Raw genomic sequence first — 25,982 nt, 5'->3', positions numbered from 1 at the left:
TTCTCATTTATTTCCAGAAACAAATCTTTGAACATTCAACCTTCTAAAGTAGAAAGATAACTAAAGAACTTCACAGTGTATGTTAATTTTTCAAAAATTATTGCCTGAAATACTTTTTGCCTTAATAGTAAGTTTTGTTTTGTTTTGTTTTTATTTTCTGCTCTGAAAAGTGAAGTGTATCCATGCACTTCACTAGCCAAAGACATGTCTTTGATTTAGTATTGTTCTGATATGCTTCAATATTAGGATGCCACTTCCAAAGGCTTTTTAAAAACATTGCTAAAGTGTGATATACACATAGACACCCCTGAAGGCTCTTTAAATCAAGTATGGTCGTGTTGGGTTTTTGCAATACGCTTACCATGTGCTAGGTATTGTGTTAAACACTTACTATTATCTTGTTTAATTTTTTTAAAATAATCTTTAAGGGAGGCAGAATTTTTGTTCTTATTTTACAGGAAAACAGATCCTTAGAGGAATTAAGTAGCTCAACCAATGTCACACAGATAAATGTCAGAAACAGAATTCAAACCCAAATTGTTCTGACTCCAGAGATGCTTCTCAGGCTGAAAGAAATATTTCCTCAGGGAATCCCACATAGATATAACTGCTGAAGTCTGTCACCAATAAACTCTAGATTTGTTGCTTGCCAAGACTGTTTCTAAAACTCTGCTTCCAGGCTTAATGACTTCTATACCTATAGAATCCAAGTTAACATTCAATTTATTCCAGGTGAAGTGAAATGAGACTGATTCTGTGCTTTTATAGGAAAGGAATGACTCATGAGTGGTAAAATTTCAAACTCTCCTGGTCTGCTAGGAGAACTGTTTATGGAAAATGGGACTTTCAGCACTTTCTACAGTCACTTTGAGTGAAGAGGAACCAGCTATTCTAGCTAAGATGCTACTGTCCTTGTGTACCCCCAAAGCTAGATGGTCTAATGTGAGGAGTTGAATTGGTGCACAACATTTCTTGACATTCTTGGAATTCAACATAAAAATATAAAGGTAATAACTAGATCAATAGTGGTTTTCCTGAATCAGAACTTAGTTATAATATAAACTGGCTTCCTATCTTCAGCTGTCCCTAAGCTAAAATACTTAATATATGGTGGTAAATCAGGAAAATAGCAATCTTCTGTAATTAGCTGTAAACAACAAAACTTCTGGCAGGAGTTTAAAGGCTTTGAGCCCCAAGTGTCAACGTGAGCAGCATTTACCAATAATTATAATATTGGTAATAAATACCATGATATGCTAAAAAAGTATTTATTTTACTATTAACATTAAAATATTCATAATCATGCCCCCAAAGTCAGTATTATGTGAAGATAAATGCATCTGAAAGCAGTAACTTATTTACTTATGAAAAAACAGACCTTCATAAATCACAAAATAGTCTTACCATACTCCTGGGCCTAAGGATTTGGTTTTAAAAGGTTGATCTCTACCACTGCCTAACAGCATAATGTTTCTACTTGGCTTCAGAGTGCCTTCCTAGAAGAAGCTAGAACATATAGTTAAATGTTGTTTCAGTCAGGGTCCCAGCAAGAAATAGATGGTATATGTGAAAGAGTTTTATGTAAAGAATTTAAGGGGCCTGGCGTGGTGGCTGACGCCTGTAATCCCAGCTCTTTGGGAGGCCAAGGTGAGTGGATCACTTGAAGTCAGGAGTTCAAAATCAGCCTGGCCAGTATGGTGAAACCCCCTCTCTATTAAAACACACACACACACACACACACACACACACACACACGATTAGCCAGGTGTGTTGGCATGTGCCTGTAATCCCAGTTACTCAGGAGGATGAGACAGAACAGCTTGAAGCTAGGAGGCGGAGGTTGCAATGAGCCAAGATTGCGCTGCTGCACTCCTGCCTGGGTGACAGAGTAAGATTCTGTACCCAGAAAAAGAATTTAAGGAAGGGGTATTTACAAAATAGTGGGCAGGGTTACGGCAGCCAGCCAGGGATGTTGTGGCACCTAAGAACTACTAACAGCAGGAAGCCATGCTACTCCTAGGCCTAAATGGGTGAGGGAAGAAAAGGTTACCAAAGCCCCATGAGAGTTGGAACCAGGGGAGAAGAGCCACCTGAAAGGAGCTTTAACTGTAAAAGAGCTCAGCATTGCCAACACCTGGCAAAGCAGGAAGTCACAGGAAGAATCAATATTCCAGTCTCTGTCTCCTACTCTAGAATCCCCTGCCTATGTCACCAATTGACCAAAACTTTCCAGAAACCAGAACTCAAGGGAATTCAGCCCATAAAGGGGTCAGTCTTCCTGGGCACAGATTAAAGTAGAAAAGGGCAGGGAGTGAACATGGGAGGACAAGAAAAACTGGCACAAATAGACTTCTTGTATCTGTTTAAAGATAGAGGGGTATGGGGAGGGAGGAAAGAAACTGATTATCTATGTAAATATTATAATATATCCAATACTAAAAACTAAACACACAGGAAAAATTTTATAGCACACAGTAGAGAATCCCTATATCACCCATTCATAGAAATCAATTTAATAACATGAATAATAGACCAGTTAGCAAAATGACATGAACAGATTGTTTCCAAAAGAGAAAATATATATGGGCTTTTAGTCATATGAAGAATATTTAGTCTTATTATATTAGAACCAAAATGAGATTAATTTTTTCTAGCAAATAACAAAAATCACCTACCATAAGCAAGGAATACAGTGAAATGGGTCTTTTACATACCGTTAATAGAAATTAAAAATTAGCATAGTGTTTCTGAAAATCAATTTAACAGTAATTCCACTTTCAATTTCTATCTTAAGGAAATAACTAGAAACATAGATTAAAAGTCTGCACAAAGATGTGCATAATAGTATTAATTATAATAGAAAAAAGGAAATGAATGTTCAACATTAATGAAATAAAGCAAATTATGCAACACCTATTTTAGCAAATATAGCAGCATTAAAAATTATATTTACAATGAGGGTTTTTGGTCATATGGTAAACAGAAATTCAGTATGCAAAATTATATGTACAATGGGATCACAACCATGTTTAGAGAGAAAAAAATACTAAAGGAAAAATACCAAAATGTTACTTGTTTATCTGAATAATGAAAATATGGTGATATTTTTACCTTTTCCCTCTTTTTATCCTTACCTACTTGCCAAATTTTCTAAAATGAGGATATATTCATTAATATTTATTGAATGCCATTGTTGCACTAGTCACTATCCTGGGACCTGGACATAAAAAGCTCAGGAAGCACAGTCTTTGCCTCAAGTTGCTTATAATCTAGTGTCTTATTTTTATATTGTGATTTTTTAAATAATAGGATAATAAAGCTATTGTTTATTTAATTAGGGTGGATGAGAGGAAGTAGCACTCGATGTATTTGGGGTCTGTCCCTCACACCAACTTTTAAGGCCAGTAGAATTCCTGGCTGCCTATTACTTCAAAATATAAACAAAACCTCATGAAATGTAAACTAATAAAGATTTCAGGAAAAAAAAAAGAAAAATCTTTATTATCATGAAGTAGGCTATTGACAAAAACTTCTAAACAGGACAGAGAAGTGTTAACTATAAATGAAAAAAATAAATTGGGCTATATTAAAATTAAAACTCTATGAAATCATGCTATTAAGACGGTAATAAGGCAGGCTACCCAGGAGAAGGAAGTTTTCACAGTGGCATTAAGAAAAAGGTAGATCACCCAAAAGAAAAATGGTCAAAGATTTGAACAGGAAATGACAAAAGAATATATGAATGACAAACATAGAAGAGTTTTCAAATATTAGTCATTATGGAATACAAATTAAAACCACAATGTCATAGAAATGTCATAGAATCTCTACACCCCAGATTAAAAAGGCAGATAGTAGCCAATGATGGCAATAATGTGGAGCAACTATATATACCTGGTGGAAGTATAAACTGGTACAATCACTTTAGAAAAACATTTGGCAGTATTTACTAAAGCTGAATTATGTGAGCTTCATGATTCCAGAATTCCAGTACTAGAGAATCACGTACATATGTTCTTCACATTAAATATATAATCACCAAAATCTACAATCTCAATGTTCACCAACAATGGAATGAATGAATAACTTGTAGTATATACATACAAGCAATGCAATCCACAATGATAACTAATTAACTACGTCTAACAATATTTATATAACAAACATAATATTGAGTGAAAGAAGCCAGACACAAAGAATATATATATCATATCATTGTTTATGTAAAGTTCAAAAACAGCTAAAGTAATCTATGATGTTGGAATTTAGGATGACTGATTACCTGCAGCAAGAAGGGAGTGCCTAGAAAAAGGAGCAGAAGGTAGCTTCTGGAGTTCCGGTAATGCCCTGTTTCTTGATCTGGCTGCTGGTTATATGGGTGTGTTCACTTTATGAAAATTCATCAAGGCATATTTTTCTCTATGTATGTTTAACCTCTATTAAAATTTACATTATAGATATATATATACACATATATGTGTGTGCATGTATATGTGTATGTGCATATTGTCAAAAACAACATTTCAACAAATGAAATTTTAAAGAGTTAATTGACTTGTGTTAGCAATTCATGAACCAGGCAGCATCCAGTCTATAAAACAGACAAGAGCTCCACTGGCCATGACAGAAAAGTTGGTTTTTGTAAGGCAACTTGAGCTGGAACAAGGGAACATCTAGTGTAAAAAGTAAATTGGTTAATGTCAGCTTACTAAAGGTTACTCTCCTTGTATGGATAAAAGCAGAAGAGACTTGAGTACTATGCCAGCTCAGCTCAGTTGACTGGGCCCTTTTGATTGGTTGCTGTGGATTTCCTGTTTTTTCAGAAAACTGACCTTTTTGGGGGTTTGGCTATCATCTCTCCCCTAATCTCTTTAGTCAGATCTTGCAAGTAAATAGCTTAGGTTTTGGTTTGGTGATCAGGAACATTCGCATGAGTTACTCCAGTTTAGGTTTGTCTGGTGGGACCTAGTGCAAAATCTCAACCCAAATCAATAGCCTCTCATAATTTTTATTTAAGAGTGTATACACATATTCACACACACACACACACACCCCCCATATATTTCATCCAAACTGTAGCCGCTCTGTCTTTCTCTACTGTTCTCTCTAATGTAATACTTCTGCAATAGCTGTTTGCCCCAGTTTCACTCTTGTACCCTTGTATCTTCACCAGTAGTCAGAATGAGAATTTTAAGACAGAAGGCAGGCCATGTCTATCCTTGGCTCATAACAAGTAGTAGCTTTCCTGACAATTCAAGTAAAATCCTCAGAGGGGATGCATGTCCCTGACAGTCTGTATAAAATAGCCTCACTCAAACCTGTTACTTATCCCTTTACCTGCTTTATTTTTCCTTATAGCTCTTATTACCAACTGACATACCATTTACTTGATTATTTATTTATAATGGCCTCTCTGCCACTAGTATGTAGGCTACATGAGAGCAGGGACTTTATCCTTCTGTTTTATAGCCCTAACATCTGGAAAAGTGTGTAACATAAAGTAATGGATGGATGGATTTGATTGTCACCAAAAAATGTACAAAATAGGCAGAATATGTATTAGCCTTCTTTTATAGATTTGGAAACAAAAAGAATAGAATTATATGAAGAAATAAAAAATGAAATTACTTACTCTGTGTTTATTCAGAAATACAGCCAGGTCTTCTGTTCTTCTCTCTCACCTTTCTCTTCTCTCTCTTTTTCTCACTCTGCTCTTCACCTCCCACAAACCCACTCATGCATACAAAGACACAGGCACAAGAAGAATGAAATAAGAACAATTTTCCTCATTAATGAAAGTATGCATGTGAACTACTCTGTTCACTACAATTTTTAGCCATTTTACTCATATCATAGATAGTCATAAAATACATTTTATATTATTTATGTGAGATATATGTTATATAACATATCTCATATGTGTATGTGTGTGTTTGTGGGTTATATAATTCTACTGGATTATATAATCCTGTTGATTGAGAATTAAATGAGGATGACAGCCAGGTAAAAATTTATTATATTGGAGTTCGGCCTTTTTATAGAAGCCATGATTTGTGGTCATTTGTCCTCTTTGAAAACATAATAAGAAATAATCTATTGTTTTGCTTGCCAAAATATGTGGGACCTAGGGCTGGTTTCTTTAGCATTTTTTCACTAGAAATTTTTTTAAACAAAGTGAGATCATTTTTTTTAGATCCTGCCTACATTGCAACAATTAAAAACTTTTAAGACTCCAAAGATAAAGTTTTTGTCAGTGACTGTCCAGAAATTGAGATCGTTTCAGTCAGAAGTCTCACCTCCCCATTCTCAGAATGAATTGTAGAGGCCCTGAAGTAAACAAGGGTGTATAAGGTTAATTGCTGTTTCTATATAGATATCCATTACCTTTTCAAAGGACTACCCAGTGGGATTTACCACTTGGCAGTTTGTCTGAAAGCTAGCAAAAGTGGGGGGCTTGGGGAGAGGTCCAATTTGGTTGTCAACCTATTGACCCTTCAGTTTTGGTTAAAAAAATATATAAAAGTTTTGGGCTCTTTCAGTTACTAAGTAGCTAACTACAGTTTTGTTTGGTTGGTTTGTTTTTAATTCAAAAAGTGGGAAACAGTGATTGCTCAGCTGCTAGCATTAGTATGTTTCTCCTCCTCCCTCTTAAAAAACGGTAAGTACAACATCAAACCATAACTTTAAAAGCAGAATAAATTAAAAAATTAAGTCCCAAATTTATTGAGTGCAATGAGGCCAATGTCAGATCATTCGTTCATCAGGTAGTTTCAGCTTTTAATAAGGCAGAAAATTATAGTTAAAGGGAAAGATGGCTTTTACTTATGAATACAAAATAGCCATTAATGTCATAGGAGAAAATAATGCCAAAGTTTATTCTGAAACTCAGATTTACTGATAAGCAGAGAAGAGTATAGGGTAATAAGAATATATGTGTAACTCCAATGTGGGAGCTCTGGCTTCATCTTGACCACACAACTTGAAAGCTGTGTAACCTAAGGCAGGTTAGTTAACCTATCTGAATCTCACCTTCCTGGGGATGCAAAATGAGGATGGCTTTTGTGAAGACTAAATGAGGTAATGATTCTAAAAATGTTTTGTAGCTGAAATAATCTATAGGATTATTACTGTGCCTAAGTAATTTATTGAATACCTTTCCTACCTCTGTCTACCTCTTAATGCCACTTCTGTAAAGTGTAACTAAAGTTCCTCCTCATCATTGAGGTTTACTTATCCCTACTATTGTAGATTAGGATATTTTCACCCCAATTAAATGATAATTTCCCATATGGTCCATGTCTGAATGAGCCTTCTTAAGGCAGCACAGACCTATGACATTCTTTGAAACCTAAACTATTAATGTTGTGCATACATAAGCAGCTCCCTGAGACCTTAAAGGTAGGGGGATTGGAGATAGAAAGTAAAAAGTAGAAGAAATGTCTTCTTTTCCCACCTCAGGATAGAACATTGTCCCATTTTCCTAAATATTTTTTCTCTTTATAGTAGAAACAGTCACTATTTAATGAACAGTTATTATATGCCAATCACTGTGCTATGCATTATTTCACATAATCCTCACAACAGACTAATGCATTCTGTACTATTATTGCCAGTATAGACAAGAGAATCATAATCAGAGAAATTAAGTAGCTTGACCAGTGTCACATATCTGGTAAATAGGGAGTCAGGATTTGAACCTAAACCTGCTCAATTCCTTTTCCAGGCTTCTCCCATTATTTACCTCCTACATTTCACCTTCTTTTGTGAAAAAGTTGCAAAACTTCTTCTTTGCAAAATCTTCTTTTGCATGTCTTTGTTTGCCTTTCTATCCCTTTAAAATTTCATCTTTGGTGTGCTTGTAATGAGTAGGGTAGGGACCTATAAACAAAGATAAGTGTGGTCCTTCTACTTAAGGAGCTATTATAATCCACTGGCAGAAAGATGACAGGCAAACAAACCACTCTATGACATGGAACTGTGTGTGTGTGTGTGTGTAGCAGTTTTTGTTTGTGTTCTTCAACTTTTAAGTTCATGTGTACATGTGCAGAATGCTCAGGTTTGTTACATAGGTAATCATGTGCCATGGTGGGTGGCTGCACAGATCATCCCATCCCCAACAGACCCCAGTATGTGTTATTCTCCCCTTGTGTCCGTGGAACAGTTTAAGAGATCATAGCAGATAAAGCATTAGCCTCCTCATCTGTAACATGAAAATAATACTCTACCTTTTAAAACTGTTATGATAGAGTGAAATGACTTATATCAAGTATATAATACCCTGACTTCTAGTAAGTGGTCAGTGTATGGAATCTATAATGTGGCCAGACAGTCCAAGGACTAGGATACCAGACTAAAAAAGCAATTTGGAGCCAGATTTTCAGAACCTTGAATGCCAATCCAAAGAGTGGACCTTCAGCTTGATGAAAACAATTGTGTCAAAGTTAGTAGTTATTCCAAAAAGAAATTAGAGTGCTATTTCAAAAAGGTGCTATTTCAAAATTCATTGTAAGTGAGATGGAGTTGGTGGAAGTAGTTGGAACTGGTTTAAAGGAGTTTTATATTTGATGTACTAAAAGGAAAGATGATAGTTTCGAGTTTGATGCCTTTTATTTTTTCTTCCACAGTAATTAGTGAATGCCAAAGGCAGCAACTGGAGGCTGTGAGCTACTCTGCTCGCTATGCTCTGGGCCTCTTTTATGAAGCTGGCACGAAGATTGATGTCCCTTGGGCTGGGCTGTACATCACCAGTAATCCCTGCATACGCTTCATCTCCATTGATAATAAGAAGCGCAATATAGGTCAGTACCCCCATTATTTCCCCATAAATACAGTAACAATGGTGGGTGTAGATCATGAAAAATGCTGTTTAATTGAGTGTTGCCATTCTGAACAGAGCAAGCATTTAACTCCAAGCCACAGGGGATAAAATTTAATGTCACATTTGGCCAGTAATAAAATACACAGTGAAACGAGGAAAGTTTTTCAGAATATCACTCACCACATGGTTTATATTACTGAATTCATGAAAATGGTATCAGAAAGTTTTAGATTTCAAAATGGCCCAAGTTATATTGCTTTAATATGGATGCATCTGTATGCAAATATATCTCTCATTTGTTTCTTGGTGAAGTTGGTTTTTGTTTATTTAGTTTGGGTTTGTTTGGTTTTGTTATTTTTTGTTGTTGTTAAGTGCTGTTCTTCCACTCCTTTGGCTAGAAATAAAAGGAGAATTTTACTATGTTATGAAAATCCTTCATTTTGCTATAATTTTGTGTTTATTTATTTACATTTCATCTGGGGGAAAATGGTAAATTTACTTTATATGCAGTGTAACGGGTACAGTGTTTCATGAGAGCTTTACTAGAATGTGATGAAATCTACACTCCACCCTTTTTGTTGAAGATAGTTATAATAATTAGATTTGAATTTTAAGAAAAACATAACTGATTCCTTTTAGGCAAAAAGGTGAAAGTGTATTCTCATTTGTACGATTGCAGTGGTCCCTGAGATGCTGCTTTTTGTGGAATAACTGTAAAGATGTAAAATGACTAAACTCTTGAATTATCCTTCCAATCTGTTAAGAGTATTTTATGTGGTAGTGATGGCTTCATCAAGCCAACAGTTAGAAGTCTGGCTTGATAAAATCACCAACTAACGTCTCTTGGCTCACCAGAACTTCATAATGATAGCACTGGGCTGGAGTATGGTTTTTATATCAGAGCATATGATCTTAGAAAAATGTTTCTTTTATAACTTAAAACTCCCTTAGGGCTGGACTGTTTATGTTAACATGATACCACATATATGTACAATCAGCAGTTCATGAAATGCCTTAGAACAGCAATGGACTAACCATTTTTAACTCTACAACTGCTTTGTTCTGAGAAAGGGAGAATAACCTTTGATCTTCTCATGTTATATGCCATGAATTAGACATTATCCTTCGTATATTGCATCATAAGATATGATATCTGTCAGGATGTATTCAGCTGTATATAACACACAAAAAAATTTTAACTTGTTTAACAGCATAAAGACATTTGTTATATTATCTGCTGTAGACTGAACTGTGTCTCCTCCATAGACATAAGCTGAAGCCCTAATCCCGATATGGTTGTATTTGGAGATAGGGCTTTTAGGAGGTTTAATTACCTTATCTTATCATTATCTTAATTGATTAAATGAGTTCCTAAAGGTGGGATCCCAACCCTGTGGGGTTGATGGTCTTACAAGAAGAGCAAAAGAGAGAAAGTTCTCTCTCTGTCTGTCCTGGCTTGCACACACTTGCCATCTTGCTACCAGTCCTTTGAGGATGGCAACACTGAGAGTGGAAGAGAGCAGAGAAAGATAAAACCTAGGTCTTTGAAGATATTCCTAAGTTCCTGAATCGATGAACCCTTAAAGGGTTCATTGTGAGGACATAGTGAGGACATAGTGAGAAGGCAGCTGACTGCAAACCAGAAGATAGCCCCTACTAAGCCAAATCTACCAGCACCTTGATCTTGGACTTCCCAGCCTCCAGAACTGTGAGAAATTTCTGTTGTTTAAGCCACCCAGTCTATGGTATTTTGTTATGGTAGCCTGAGATGACTAATACATTATCTATGAAGAAGATCGGCGAGACTTCAGGGTTCATTGATTCAGGAACTTAGGAATATCTTCAAAGACCTAGGTTTTATCTTTCTCTGCTCTCTTCCACTCTCAATGTTGCCATCCTCAAAGGACTGGTAGCAAGATGGCAATAGCTGTTGGAGTCATACTGAACTTAACAGCATGCTTACAAACAAAATGAACTATCACTGGCTCTGTTCCTAAGAATCAAGGAAATCTTTCCAGAAGTCCTTTAATAGACTTCTCCTCATGTATCACAGACCAGAAATGGATTACTCGAGCACTCCAAAGCAGGCACTGGCAAAGAGGGTAGGAGCAACATGTTAAGCCTATGTAAGTTGAGATCTACTCCTAGAACTGGTACTAGGGTCATCGTTCCTTTAGTTATGAGGAGTGCTACCTGAATAAAACAGGGTTTTGTTAGGAAGAAGGAAGAAAGTAGTAAATGCTGGATTGGCAATCAGTCATCTCCATTATCTTCAGGTAAGAGTCACATCTTACATGGGAGGTAAAGTTCTAAAGTTGTCACATAAAACGAGTCATATACATTCAAAATTACTTTTAAAATGAGTCATATACATTCAAAATTACGTTCAAAGTTTCTTAAAACTACATGACATTTTAGAGAATGACATAACATTTTTCAGTAAATTCAGTACAACTATTTTCCTAACATTCAGTAGATTTCTGTTTCTTTGGTAAAGCCACATTAAAAATTGGTTTGGATTTATAGGACCCAGTGATATTTTCTACTATGAAAGGCACACAGGAAGGAAAGAAATAGCAAAGTCATATCTCCAAACAAACTATAAATCTGCTATAAAAATGGAGTTGGATGGTGGGTAAAAGCACCCACATGATAGTGCAGTAATAATTTATAAAATTATGCAAATTTGAAAGAGTACAACAATATTAATAAACTGTCATGATTGGAAGCATTTGAAATAATAGAATTTTTAAATTTTTTTATATCAATAATCATACAATATTGAAAGTAGTGGGCTATGTAAATTGGAAATCATATTTTTGCTACAGCCTTTGGTGGTGCCACTTCTGCAAGCAAAGAAATACCTGTTTTTCTTTGTCAGTTATACAGAAAATTAATCCTAACTTATGAAAGTTTTAAGTAAGAAAAAATGCCAGGAATGGCATTTCATAACATAAAATCAAACTGCTTTGCATTTAAATTATTTTTTCTCACTATCTTGGGGCCAGGATACTAAGTAGGTCTAGTTGAATTCATTCATACTACAAATGCCCACATAATGTAACTTCACTGTATTTTATTGATATTGATATTTAACTAGGGCAGTAAGAGGTGGTGGTGGTGGTGGTTGTTGTTTTAAGAGAGAGTCTCACTGTGTAGCTCAGGCTGGAGTGCAGTGGCAAGATCTCAGCTCACTGCAACCTCTGCCTCCTGGGCTTAAGTGATCCTCCTGCCTCAGGATCCCAAATAGATGGGAGTACAGGTGCCTGCTACCATGCCTGGCTAATTTTTTTTGTACTTTTAGTAGAGATGGAGTTTCACCATGTTGGCTAGGCTGGTCTTGAACCCCCTGACCTCAAATGATCCAACTGCCTTGGCCTCCCAAAGAGCTGGGATTACAGGCATGAGCCACCGCACCCACCCAAGAGATGTTTCTTTATGCCACTAACACTACTCCATATTCTTGCTTTATTTGGGGTATTTGATTAAATCAAGAATTAATACTACAACATACATACACAACCAATGAAATGTTTGTGTTCTGTCAAGGTAGAGAAGCAACAAGATAAAGTGTAGCATGGTTGAGACCACAAAATACAGTCAGTTGTTAAGTCTTGAATAGAGCTAGAGGATACAGAAGTAGCCCAAAATCAAGGCATAATCATTTGTTAGAAGTCAGAAATAGGTAGTATGTGTAGAAAGCCACAGCCAGAACCAAATTTGCCTGAGGCAGAGGAAGTAAATTCCAGGATGTACTAGACCCAACTTTAAGTATCAATAGTTATGAGTATGCCCCAATATCCTTGTTTGTGTTTTGCAAAATGTGTTCAGTGAAACACTATTTCCTTGAGATGCTCTTTGAAAAAGGGCTCTGTCATCAAATAAATTTGCAAAATCATACAGACATTTATTTTGGAGAATCTTAGGACGTATTATTCCAAGATATTCCTACTGAAAAGACATCTTTTTACTTCTTTTAATCTAGAATTTCCTAAATGTACTTGACCATGGGGTTAATTTTATTTCAGCACCAAACCATCCCACAGAAATGGTTCCCAAGAATACATTTGATAAACCCTGACTTGATGTCACCTTTCATGCTTCATACCTGGGCAAGAATCTTAGGCCAGATCATTGGAGTGGGAAGTCTGGTCTTGAAGGCATCAGCTGGAAAATACTTGAGATTTTTTAGAGATGAGAGAACCCTTGTTGCCAGTTAACTCACATATTCACAGAGTTAACATTTGAAACAATTTATGTTAAAATAAGGTATTATATTAACTTGGGTCGTTTTTTAAATTATCAGTTATATTTGCATAGTGGGAAGAATTTGGACTTACAAGACCTAGATTCGGATTCTGATTCTGAAACATGCTACTGTTGTACTTTTGTAAAGTCCCTGTATTTGTTATAATAGTTTTTGTAGTAAACACACCCAAAAACTTTAATGGCCTGAACATGACTGAGGTTTATTTCTTGCTTGCGTAAAGCCCAAACAGGTGTTTGTGATTGGTAGGTAGCTTTCTTCAAAGCTTTATTGAGGAATACAGGCTCCATCCATTTTTTGACTCTGCCATCTTCATCAGGTAACTAACAGAGTCAGTGTGCTTATAGGCATCAATCTGTGGATGGAAAGAGGATGGAGGACAGCCACAGGAGTTTTTTAGGGGTAGGCCTAGAAATCATGTACATCAGGTGTGCTCACATTCTGTTGGTTAGGACACAGTTATGTGACCACACTTATTTGGAAGGAAACCTGGAAATGTAGTCTACCTATATATGTAGGATGAAGAAAAAGTGGATTTGGTGAACATCTAGCCAGTTTCTACTAAAACATTTAGCGATTTCATTCTGTAAAATGAACAAATTGGACCCATGTGAATGATAACTAGGTTTAAACTCAAGTGAGAATCATTCAGTAAGTAGTTGCCACCTGGGGCAAAAAGCAAGAATGATTCCCAAGCTGGTATAAACTCAATAGAAAAAGAACTGCCAACAATTAGCAGTATCTGTCATGTAGAGGACATAAGGAATAGTGCCACAAGTTAGATATATTTACCTCCCAGGAAGATCTCTGAGGTCCATCCCAGGATCTTAAATTTGAAGTTAGACTGTCGAGGAGTCCAGACTCACCTCAGTTCCACCACTTACTAGCTGTGAAATTTTTGAGTAAATTAAACTGTTGCCTCCTCAATAAGATGAGTAAAATAATACCATAACAATACCAAAGGGCTACTGAGAATTAAGTTATTTGAACATATGAAGAGTACCGCATGGCATTTAGAAAATAAGTCAATATTTTGGTACCTATTATTATAATTAACAATTCCAGTCTTCAATTTGGATATTATAGTCTCTGAAGCAAAGGACATAAATATAAAAGTCTAACTTAGGTGAATGCAGCCTCTGTTACCGGTACAGTTAGGAGGTAGGGCAGCTTAAATAAATAAAATGAGTGAGCAATGCTGAAAATAATTAATAAAAAAATTTAGCATCCTTTCCTTGTCACCATCAGGAGGAGTGTTAATGATCAATAAAATCACCAATAGGCAGCAATCTGAGGAGATTAAGAAAGACAATCTGCAGTTCTAGAGATGTGATGACCAATGGCCACAATGACATAGTTTTCAATATCTGATCAAAGAAAAGAATCCACCTCATCATCTTAAAAGAAGACAAGCAAATGAACAAACTTACAATTTGTTCATAGAATTTATCCTTGCAAGAAGTTTATTGTTAGAGTCTCTGAATAACAAACACTAATATAATGTATAACACATTTTAATGGCTGTTTTATAAAATATGCAGAAATGTGATTCCATATGGCTATTTATTATATCAACTCTTTGTAAAGACAGGGACATAATATGAGATGTTATAAATAATGGGGATGGGCCTGTGGCTTTTAAATAGTCCCCTTTTGACACTTAAAACAGTTCATGATTATTCCAGTTAAACAAATAGCCATGCAATTTATAGAACAAAATGGTCTGCTTAAGAATTGAATGAATGTGGAACTATTTGAACATGGAGAAAATGCAATCCAGACAGGTAAAACTTTATAAATAGAACAAAAAAGCAAGACAGAGAAGAGGGAAAAGAAAAGAAGAACCATAATCATGAAAAACTGTCAGGTTTCCAGATTGGGCTTTTGTTTTAAAAATCAGAGTTCTCAGATAAAGTAGTAATTCTCATCTTAAAATAATAAGCAGAGACTGGTAATCATGATATTTTGTCATTTATATAATAGGCATAGTTATTTGTAATTCAATTATGTAACTGATGTTTTTCCTATAAATCTGTTAAGGCAATTTAATTAACAGCTGTCAAATACTAATTGCACATATTCATCTCATTATTATAGTGATGTCACAGAATATCATATGATGGTAATATCAAATCTTGGGTTGGTCTCTCAGGAAGAAAAATACGTATATAATGTATATGTATACTTACATACAATATGTGTATATACACATATATATATACATAAAAATAAGTATCTATTTTTGTTATTTAAATTAATAGGCACAAGTTATAAAATGGAGTAGTCTTATTTCATATATATCACTTTTAACACCAAATTTGGGGACCAGGTACGGTTGCTCATGCCTATAAACTCACCATTTTGGGAGGCCAAGGCAGGAGGATTGCCTGAGGCCAGGAGTTCACAACCAGCTTGGAATACATAGTGAGATCCCAACTCTATCTCCACTATTTAAAATAAAGAGGAGGGGGGCTTTTATTAGAGGATGAAATCGCTCATTTTGTAAGTAGAACATTTGCACACAAAGTAAAAACAAACAGCAGACTGCTTTCAGTCTCTGGTTTCCCTGTCAAGTTGTCCTCAATGGGAAAGATTTACATCTAAGATAACATTTGCCCTCTCACTTGCAAAGCAACTTAACTCAGTATGAAAATCAATGCCAGAGATGGAAAGAAAGTAGAAAATCAGCTAAATATATAAATCAAAAATAAACTTTAAATATATCATATGGAATATACTGCTATGGAAGTGTCTTTCAGCAAAATTGAACTCCCAAATATTTATGTCTTTTATCCTCAATTTATTCAGTTGAACAAATATATACAAATATGTAGTGAATTCTTTCTGTGCACCGGGCATTGTGCTAACAACTGAGGACTCCATAGTCCCCACCCTCAAGAAACACAATTTCATGAAGTCTGCTAAAAGTCTGAATGAAATAAGATACATTATGCTCTGTAGCACTAGTAACTTGCAGTCAAGAGATTTCTCATGAATATAAGGAGATGCACTGAAATATATGATATGTAGAATGCTAACTCACACTCATGGTCAAAACCAGGAAGGGCCGTGTTGCCTTGTGACAATATTATGAACTTTTAAAGGAAAACTTCTGGTCTTTTGTCAATGTTATCCCAACAATCTCCTTTCTTTAAGGTGAGGAAATGAAAAATGAGGGCTATGGAACATTTAAATCCATGAATAAATCAGAAACTTCAGTAGGAAATATGATTTAGCTTTCCCTTGGGGATGCCAAAAAAGTTCAATAGATGTATGTAAGTCATGAAATGTCCAAGAAATAGCAAAAGGGTAAGTCTACAGCTGGTGTCTACAGCTGCCTGGCATTTCTATAGCTATAAGCAAGTCCAAATTACAATTCTATACAGCATCCACACTAAAAAGTGAATATTAAAAATTAAATACACCAAGTCCCTTTTGTATCACCATTACACCTCATGTTCTACCTGCTTTGCTCTCTGAAAATGATATTTTCCTTTGTGGATAGGCCTAAACATGTGGCTGTCAGGCTGAGATTTACAAAAGACCTTCAGGTTGGCCAAGAATTGGTTCAGAACCTAAGAGCCAGCCAGATGTGTTGGGGACTGAGTGTAGTTTCTATCTATCATTTGTTGGGGATAAAGCAGGAATGAGAATCAGATGACTGTTCATGATGAACAAATGTGTGGATCTGAAATTTATAGGTCATAGGTGAGATGAGAGCATCAGAAAACATGGACAGAGGCCACCGTCTCTGCTGCCAACTGAGAAAGTAAACAGCAAAAGGAACACCCACTGTGTGTTGGCTTTGTAAGGAGATGGGAATGGCCAATGTAAAGACAGAGGGAAGATCAACAAGGGTCACAGATGGGAACTGGCACAGTCTTCCAGACCTCCCCACTAACAAAGGTCAGGTAATAGGTGTGTAACAAACTATTCTCTAGTGAAAAAACTACTGTATTAAATATAATAGCAACTTCTGCTTACAGTACTTTTAATAGGATTATTCTTCCTTCTGGGGAGCATTTATAAAGATTAGATACTAGTTTGAAAATGGGAGGAGAGAGACCTAAATTGAGGAGAAAATTTCGGGTATCCCAGGGCAATGGGGAAGGGAAGGAACAAAGCAAGAGGAAGAAAAAAACCAGGTGGTGAGAGGTTTCAGCTTGACCAGAGGGATTAATTTGTAGATTTTAAACTTGTTAGCTGTTTAGTTTACTTTATGACCCTCCCACAACTCCCTACAACCTCAGTATGGTTCTGGTATGAGCAGTTGCTTTATATCCATGGTTGCTTTTTACTGAGGGGTTAGTGTTTAAATTAATGTAGCCCAAACACTGTTTGGAATATCTAGGATGAAATTAGGCAGGAATATGGTTTCTTTAGGTTGGTCCCTTTGCAGAAATTTAGTCTGCTGCCTAAATGGCAATATTCTCATCTGTTTGAGAACCTTATTTTGAGTTAAAATAGAACTCCTCATCCTCTGAGTCTCAAATATAGAACTCAACTTGCTGTTTTCCATAATACCTGCAACCATGTCAATCTGTTCAGAGAGGGAAATTGGAAAAAGGCTATGCTGTGGGACTGAGCTATTTTGAAGGATCTTGAAGTTAAGTCCTTACTGTGGTCTGAAGTGAAGCTGTCAACACTCTAGGTCGTAAGCCAGGGCTCAAAATAATGTGAGCTGCTGTACTTCCCAGACAAGTGCCTGGTTTTCATCATTCTAGAGGCATCTCAAAACCTTTGCAAGTTGAGAACAGTATTGTAAAACTGCATAAATCACAGATTGCTTGTGAGCCTCAGGTTCTGGGAAACAGTAAAGACTTGAGCTGGATAAGAATTTAGCAGGTCTTCATTGTGGTCCATTTTTATCTGGGACCATGACAACATTATCCCAAAGAGATGGGATCATTCCTTTGCCTATAACTCCCTCAGAAAAGATTTCACCACTTTCCTCACTTTCAAGAATTCCTCCTCAGATCAGTCTAAATGTCTCATGGGCTAAAGAAGTAATATGCTCTGACCGCAGAGCCTGCTGCTTTCTCCAAAATTAGAAGCTCTCTCCTTTAGTGGGAATACATGCCACAGTCTATCACACATGTAACAAATACGTTAATACTTCTTATCTTGATCAAGATTGAAAATAAGAGACACTAACATCATGGCATAATAGGAGTGTGTATTTGGTGCTTGATAAATATTTGCTGAGCCAGTCCTTTTTGCAACTCTGAAATGCCCTTCCCTGCTCCTGAAATAACACTGAGAATTAAATACTTCGGCACTGGTCACTCACTTAGCAAGCAATGAAAAGTAATGGCTAGTCAGCAAATTGTTTTATTTCTAAAACAATCTGGGTATCTGTTACCACTACCCTTTAAATCATATAAAATGAACGAGCTCTTCATTTAATTGCTGAATCTGAAAGTCATTGAAAAGTATATATGAGTTACTGGCAATTAGAATTATTAGAAGCCTCTTTTTGGATGTTCTGTACCATGCCTAGAACATTGGGAATACTTGACTATATAGTATGGTCAGTAAAACCTGAAAAGGGGAAACAGATATTCTTAGCAACAATTTTACTGTGGTTTCTGAGGAATATACACATGGTTTGAATGATATCCTGTAACACAAACTTTGATTTCCAAGGTTACACTTCAAAGAATCCCACTGTTCTCTTTGTAAAGGATATTTCTTTTTAATAGTTTGTTAAAGAACAACGGTTCTCCAACTGAGATACTTAACTTAGAAAATATCTGATAAGCTCTGCAAATGTACCATTTCTCTGCTACAGTTTAGCAATTATTTCTCTTTTTATATCAGAATGATATTAAAATGAAATGATATTTTGCATAGGAATCTTTCCATAAATGATGAGTTCATATTAACCCAACTTGGTGAGTGATGAATTCTTTGTTGTATAATTCATGATTTGTTGTTTATTATTATAGGTGGTAAAAAAAGTAACCAGTATTATCTAATATACTGCAATAAACTTCTGAATCACACAGACTTTTTTTTTTTTAATACTGTAACTCGACACTTAGAATTAGGCTGAAGCATATGATATTGCTGTCTTTATATATTAAAAATGAACAGAGTTTGAATGAACACTGTCCATTTGAAAGTGGTCCAATATCAGCATTTTCATATGATTCAACCTAATAGCTCTGTGATCACAATAAACCTTCTTAATCTCTCTGAGCTTTACTTATAAACCTGTACTACAAATATAATGGCTCCCAGAAATGTTATAAAGGTTGAATGAGATAGTATATCCAAAACTTCTAATATCATGCCTGGCACATAGGTTCATAGTAAATGCCAACTTTATCATTGTTGTCACATACAAATTATTTTATGGTTTTAGTTTATTAACTATGTGAATTTTTATTTTGAGAGAGAAAAGAGAGAATCATATACCAATAGTGCATGTTTAGTTAAAAATTACCTTTTATTAAAAGTAATACTTATACTTACACATTAGGAAGGCTAAACAATATCTTATTACCTGAATAAGGTATTAAAATCAGAGAACATGAACTTAGATGCAGTTCTTTTTATGGAATGTCAAACCGTTTTTTGAATAAGAATTTTTCCAGAAAAATTTACACTACAAATAGTGTAGAAGAGTAAGACACTGTGAAGTAAGTCATTAGCAAATCAAAGAGCAGAGACTAATTCAAAAGCAGGTTTCGAAGTCTGACTGCAGAATCTCACCACAGGAAATCACTTCATTGCATTTCATAAACATTTTATATCAGTTAGCAGTTTTAACTCTGTTCAGAATCATCAATCCATCTTTTTGCCCAGATGTGACATTATTGAGTCAATTGAGCCTAAATAGTCCTTTGGTTTATTACCAGTAACTTTCCTGTTACTAAGTGAGTTGAGGAGGCTTTGATATGCCCTCTAAGATCGTATGTGGGCCCTGCTATTTTTAATTATCATTGCCCCTACAGATTCCATATATGTGTTCATGTATATAATGAGAAGAATCCACATATACTGTACAGGACATTGAATTCCCTGCATAATATGAATGAATATTAACCACTGGAATCAGAAAGAATCTATTGAAATTCCATTAATATTTATAACTGATCTGTGGGACTAGGGGAATTCTTTAGTATAAAATATTCCAAATTCATGTTTGAAAAAAATGAAGCATCCTTGAATTTAAAATATTGTTTTCCTCACTAAAATAGATTTCTATTATAAATATACCAAGTGAATTCTTGCTGTTGTCATATATCTTTACATTATTTAATAGAGTCAGGAAGGCACTTTAGAACCTTAAGATCAGTTCAACCTAATTTACTCTTTTTTATTAAAAATAAAATGCCTATTTGTTTACTGTATTCATAATACTAGTTTCTCAGGAGTGGCTAACAATATCATAAAGATTATAGTCCCTGTGATTTAAGAGCTTTTGCCAAAATACTCAGATCCAATCTTTGTTTTTCCTGTCAAAATGTAACAGGAAGAGTAACTCCATTCATCTTATTAGGAAAGAAGATAAGAATGTCCACAGTAAACCAGTAGATTTTCTTCACAAAAGGAGCCAGGAATATTTTGACACTATCATAAATAAAAACTTCACCATCTGATTAGTCTCAGTTTTTCAAATTCAGCATTTTATAATGGTAAGGCAAAAACTTCTCTTTACTGAACCAAATGGACTACAGCAAAGCTTTAGGTCAAATCCCCCAGCCCTGAGATGTACTTCACCCATTTGAACAGCTGCAAATCTAAAGCTGAACCCAATTATACAACTACAGTGATAAAGTGATATACTTAGAGGCAAACCAGTATGCTGGCTCAAGGGGAAAACCTTGCCCAATTCAGGAAAATAGTCCAATCATAATACCATGTAACACAAAATTTCATAGAGGGCACAATGCTAAGCAGGCCAAAATAACAATGTATAATAAGGGGTGGCTGCATATTGCTGGTGAGTATTGGGAAAGTGGAGCATTTTAGTGGACTGTCATAGAAAACCAGGGCTTTTTTAGGCATTGCGGAAGGAGAACTCCAGTGAGAGCCTGGAAAACCAAATGCGAGTGTTAGGACAAATCCTTTGCTCCAGGGACATTTCAATTAAAGGACTATTGAAACCCTTTCGTTTTTCCTTTTGGCAGTGCAAATAAAAGCTTCAACAGACTGAAAATCTCCTTATGTCCCAGGATAAATAGACGTTTTCATGAAGCTTGGGAGGTCTCCGCTAAAGAAAAAACTTCTCCCAAACAGATCCTGAAATATATGCAGTCCCAATAAATGTGGCCTTTTCTTCAAATGGGCAGAATCTATGGAATTTTTAAAGGAATGAATACAAAGAAAATAGAGAAAAATTATCCCAGCCCTGAATAGAAAGTAGAATTCAGAATATATTTTTAAGAGTACTCTGTTTTTGTTGTTCTTTTTTGGGGGGAAAGCCCCCGTGTGTGTGTGTGTGTGTGTGTGTGTGTGTGTGTGTGTGTGATCGAAATTATGTTTGGCACTGGCTCTTGATTGCCTAGCTTCATTATTCTAAACTTTTACCACCCCCATCTTCCCTGTTTTTGAAAATGGAGCCACCAATCTCGCTTTTTCAGGCAAAAATCAGAAATCATCCTTGATCTTTTCCACTCCTTCACCATATGTAATCTGGAACCAAATAATATGATTTTCTTTTTCAAAAATAGACTTTGAATTCACTTCTCTTCCTTGTCACTGTCACCACCAAGACACTGTCTTATCTTAACTGGATTCTCCATCCTTGCTGCTTTTCTAGTTCATTCTTCAAATAACCAGAATGGTTTTCTTAGAGCTACGTCTGTTCATGCCACTCACTTTCCTGTTCAAAACCCTTTAATGCTTTCCCTTTGCATGTGGGATTAAACCGCAAATCCTTAACATGGCTGGCAAGGTCATGAATGATCTGGTACAAGGGTCAGCAAATATTTTTTTATGAAGGCCAAATACTTTAGACTTTGCAAGCCATACAGTCTGTTGCACTACTCAAAACTATTGATATAACACAAGCAATAGACATATAAAAGAATGAGCATGGCTGTGTTCTAATAAAACTTGATTTACAAACACAAGTGGAAGGCTAGATTTGGCCTGAAGCCCATAGCTTGCCAACCCCTGATCTCACTAGCTCCTTAACTTCTTAGCTCTCCAGTCACACCTCTCTTTCCTCTCATAGTTTTTTCCACCTCAAGACCTTTGTCTACTCTGTTCTCTACCTAGACTGTCTCAGTTTAAATGTTCCTTCCACAGAGGGCATTCCTGAAGTCCTAATTTAACTAAAATGGTTTTCCTATTTTATTTTTATGTTTTATTTTATACTTTTAATTTTCAGTAACTACACATTGATTTATGTGATTATTTGTTTAATGTCTGTTTTACCTTCAAGTTGTAAGGTCCAGGCATGAAGAAATTAGATATTTACTCATCTTTGTATCTCCAGCACCTGGCACATAGCTTAATACACAGTAAATTCTCAATGAAATGTTTGTTAAGTAAACAGTGAATTAATGAGATCTGATCAAAACAAGAAAGCAGAAAATAAAAGATAACAATTTTGGGAATCTGAGATCTGAAATACAAGATGCTTTTCTACTGAGTCCATTTATTCCCAAAGTAGGTCATTTTAAAAGTTCTATTCTTGAAATACAGAATATGTATTAGCCAGGGCAATGAATAGGCATGCCCCAAATCTTAATGCTACAAAGGCACTTGTGGCTGACATACTGTGGCTTACACAAAGTCTGATACAGATTGAGCAGCTCTGCTTCATCAGGTAACTCTGCCATTTGTAAGATGAGCCTTAAAAGTCAGCCTGGAGATAAGAAAGAAATGAAGGAAGCACAAGATTTTTAACAGCTTGGCCTAAGTTTGATACACTTTACTTTCTGTCATAATCCCCTACCAAAGAAATATTAAAAGAAATGATAAAACCACAATTACTTTTCTACCAACCTAATAGTTTACATGGCTGCAACTTTCCTGCCAAGTAGACTAGGAGTACTCAGGAGCACCTAGAATATGTGGTGAATAGAAACTTATCTTTTGAGAGAATATAAAAAATTGTTTAAATATATTTCCTAATATTAAAGAAAATTGGTTATATGAAGATACTATACAGTAAACCTCACTGATTAGTACACGATAGGTAATATCTTTTACCAATTGTAAAAAGCTTTTCTTAAGTTTGAATTTACCATTTTGTACATTGAAGCTTGCATCTCACTTAGTAGTAAGCATTGGTGTCTTCCTCTCATGCTTCCCTCAGGCTCTTTTCCACAAAGACCTTTAAAGTATGGTAGAGCAAAATGTTCATTTTCAATAATTTCATGTTATAAGCCATGATTTTTCTATATACTCTTTATGTTTTGGTTATTTTTAAATAATTACATAGCACATTTCTTTTTACCAGTAAAAGATCAAAATAAAAAAATTGACTGTAGTGAAATGATCTTCACAGGAAAAGGAATATACGTATTTTCCCTTTACCTCTGATTACATATTCAATGAATATTTATTGCATTCCATGGGCTAGGCACTGTTCTAGGTATTCTAGTAAATGATACAGCCAAGATTCTTGTTATTCTTTTACTTATATTCTATAGGGAATGTTAAAATATATTCCTGCATAATAATAAATAGATTTTCTTATAAATTAAATTTCACCATGTTTAAGCCAATGTTTTCCTTTTTTCTTTTATTTCTACAGATTTCTGGTGTATATATATTTTAAAGTCTATGCAATGGAATGTTTATAGGATTGAAGAGGAAGTATCATAAAACATTGTCTTTTAATCTGGCCAGTAAGCCTAGTTGGGTCTTCGGAAATCCTTGAGTTACACTTACAGGAATGTAAAAATGTACCTTCTTTTAAAGGGACACATATAAATGTTGAGGCTATATATATTCCATCAAAAAGAAAGGAAATTATCCTCAAATTTGAAATCAGTCTCCTGAGGTTTATCCTCTTTACAAAAGTATTTCATAAGAGAGGAGATCTGCCTTACAAAACCAAATCTACTTCCTGCACTTACAAATAAAGGCAGGAGCCTAAAAAATGATGAAGAGGAATGAACTCTAGCATGAGTTTTTAGCCAAGTGGAAACTCTGGTTCAGAACTTTCTATGGCATCCTACAGCAGGGATTCTGTAGAGCTGCAGGGATTTTTATTCAGTGCTTGGGAACCTGGAAATCTCACTTCCTTGGTTCGCCATCCTGGAAACCTTAAGAAATTGCTTTCTCTGTAAAGGTCTGAATTATTTCAAGATAACGAGAATTTCCAATTCAGTAGTTAGATGTGATTGGAATAATCAAAGAAGTCTCAGGTCCTAAGAACAGAGTGGTGAGGAAAGAATGCTATTTAAAACCCTATGTAATATAGAAATGCATATGAGTCTTGAGCTGTCATGTACACTATGTATATCTGGGTGTCAGGGAAACCATGATCTGCTTCACGAGTCTGCCTCGCAGCCCTACTTCTGCCTCCCTCTTGCTGTGTCAGTACATACATACATATTCACTTGTGTGTGTGCTGTGTCTCAAATTACAGACTCCTAGAAAACTGAGGCTGAAAATTGAGGACTTTTTGCAGCCCCTTTACTTCACATATGAAGAAACTGAGGCCCAGAAGGAAAAGTGTTTCCCATTATTATTTGGTCATGCTTTCTAAAGGAAATGGTGAAATCTAAAATTGCATTTCTAAAATTTAATAGTAAAAGAACAAAACACTGAATAACAATCATCCTAGTTTTATACAAAACTAACATGTCCGGTCTCTTTATATTTATTGCTAAAAATCAACCCAAAGTGAGGCTTCGTTTGGCAGTAAAGGATCATGGAGCAACCTCTCTTATAATTCCAAGCCCACGATGTAGTTATTTTGAACAAATTCAATCTGCATTACCACTACATTTTACCTGCTTCTTATTTTTAATAAAGTTGTCTTTGTCTAATGAACTAATTTGTCTAACGAGGCAGCTCTTAACCACCTTTAAGTGAGGAATACAAAATTTTTGGCCTACCTTTAGAAGCAGCTCACATGGGCCATCTGAAATGTAAAAGAGGGGCTGGGTGTAGTGGCTCACACCTGTAATCCCAAAACTTTCAGAGGCTAAGGTGGGTGAATCCCTTGAGCTTAACAGTTTGAGACCAGCTCAGGCAACATAGAAAAACCTTGTCTCTACAAAAAATTTTAAAAATTCGCCAGGCATGGTGGCACACATCTGGAATCCCAGCTACTTAAGAGACGGAGGTAGGAGGATCGCTTGAGACCAGGAGGCAGAGGCTGCAGTGAGCCGAAATTAAGCCACTGTACTCCAGCCTGGGTAATAGAGTGAGACACTGTTTCAAAAAATTTTTTTAAAGTTAAGAGAAAAGAAAGCTAAAGTCGAAAAAGTTAGTGTACCATTATACAGTGTATTCTTTATTATCGAAGCTTATGCTTTAAGTTTAAAATCAAATTTAGTGCTAAATATGATGAAAGTATAAAGAAATAGATATTTTAATAGTTTCACTTTTTGAAATTTAGGAAAAATTGGAAGATGATTGGGAAGACTTTGTTTATTTTAATATAAATTGTTGAAATTTTAAGTTGGTATCTCACACTAATTAATTTGTTAAGTAGTTAACTAAATATGTTTAGTTTGTGGCTAACAAGATTGCAGTTTTTTCCTTCTGGGACAAGAGATATGAACTCAATGAACTTGAAGTATAGCGAAAAAATTGCTTGCTGATTTTTTTTTTTTTTTTGAAGATTGAATGCTTTCAGCCTCAGACTTGATTGAGCTGTGGGTAGATTCAGATGATACTAATCACCTGTGGCTGAAATGCCTTCAACTCAATAAAATCATGATTTCAAGGAAAGAAAAAAGAAACGTAAGACAAGACAAA

General features: G+C 35.5%; 1 protein-coding gene and 1 long non-coding RNA gene across 4 annotated transcripts in view; one reads left to right on the top strand and one right to left on the bottom strand.

Moving 5' to 3' along the window:
* The window catches only part of LOC141580620 (uncharacterized), a 312,310-nt gene that overhangs the window by 54,018 nt on the left and 232,310 nt on the right, over positions 1-25,982 (bottom strand). The gene's annotated exons all lie outside the window — the stretch shown is intronic.
* The window catches only part of RNLS (renalase, FAD dependent amine oxidase), a 312,278-nt gene that overhangs the window by 217,871 nt on the left and 68,425 nt on the right, over positions 1-25,982 (top strand). For all 3 annotated transcript variants that reach the window (XR_012512879.1, XM_003922435.4, XM_074382538.1), the window contains exon 5: positions 8,625-8,798. Coding sequence is in view for 2 of the 3 variants with exons in the window: in XM_003922435.4 (XP_003922484.1) it covers positions 8,625-8,798 (174 nt within the window). In the remaining variant the exon portion in view is untranslated. The remainder of the gene's footprint in view (positions 1-8,624; positions 8,799-25,982) is intronic.

This window comes from Saimiri boliviensis, chromosome 12, assembly GCF_048565385.1.
Source record: "Saimiri boliviensis isolate mSaiBol1 chromosome 12, mSaiBol1.pri, whole genome shotgun sequence".
In the NCBI taxonomy this organism is placed as follows: Eukaryota; Metazoa; Chordata; class Mammalia; order Primates; family Cebidae; genus Saimiri; species Saimiri boliviensis.
This window is presented reverse-complemented; position numbering and strand designations above follow the sequence as displayed.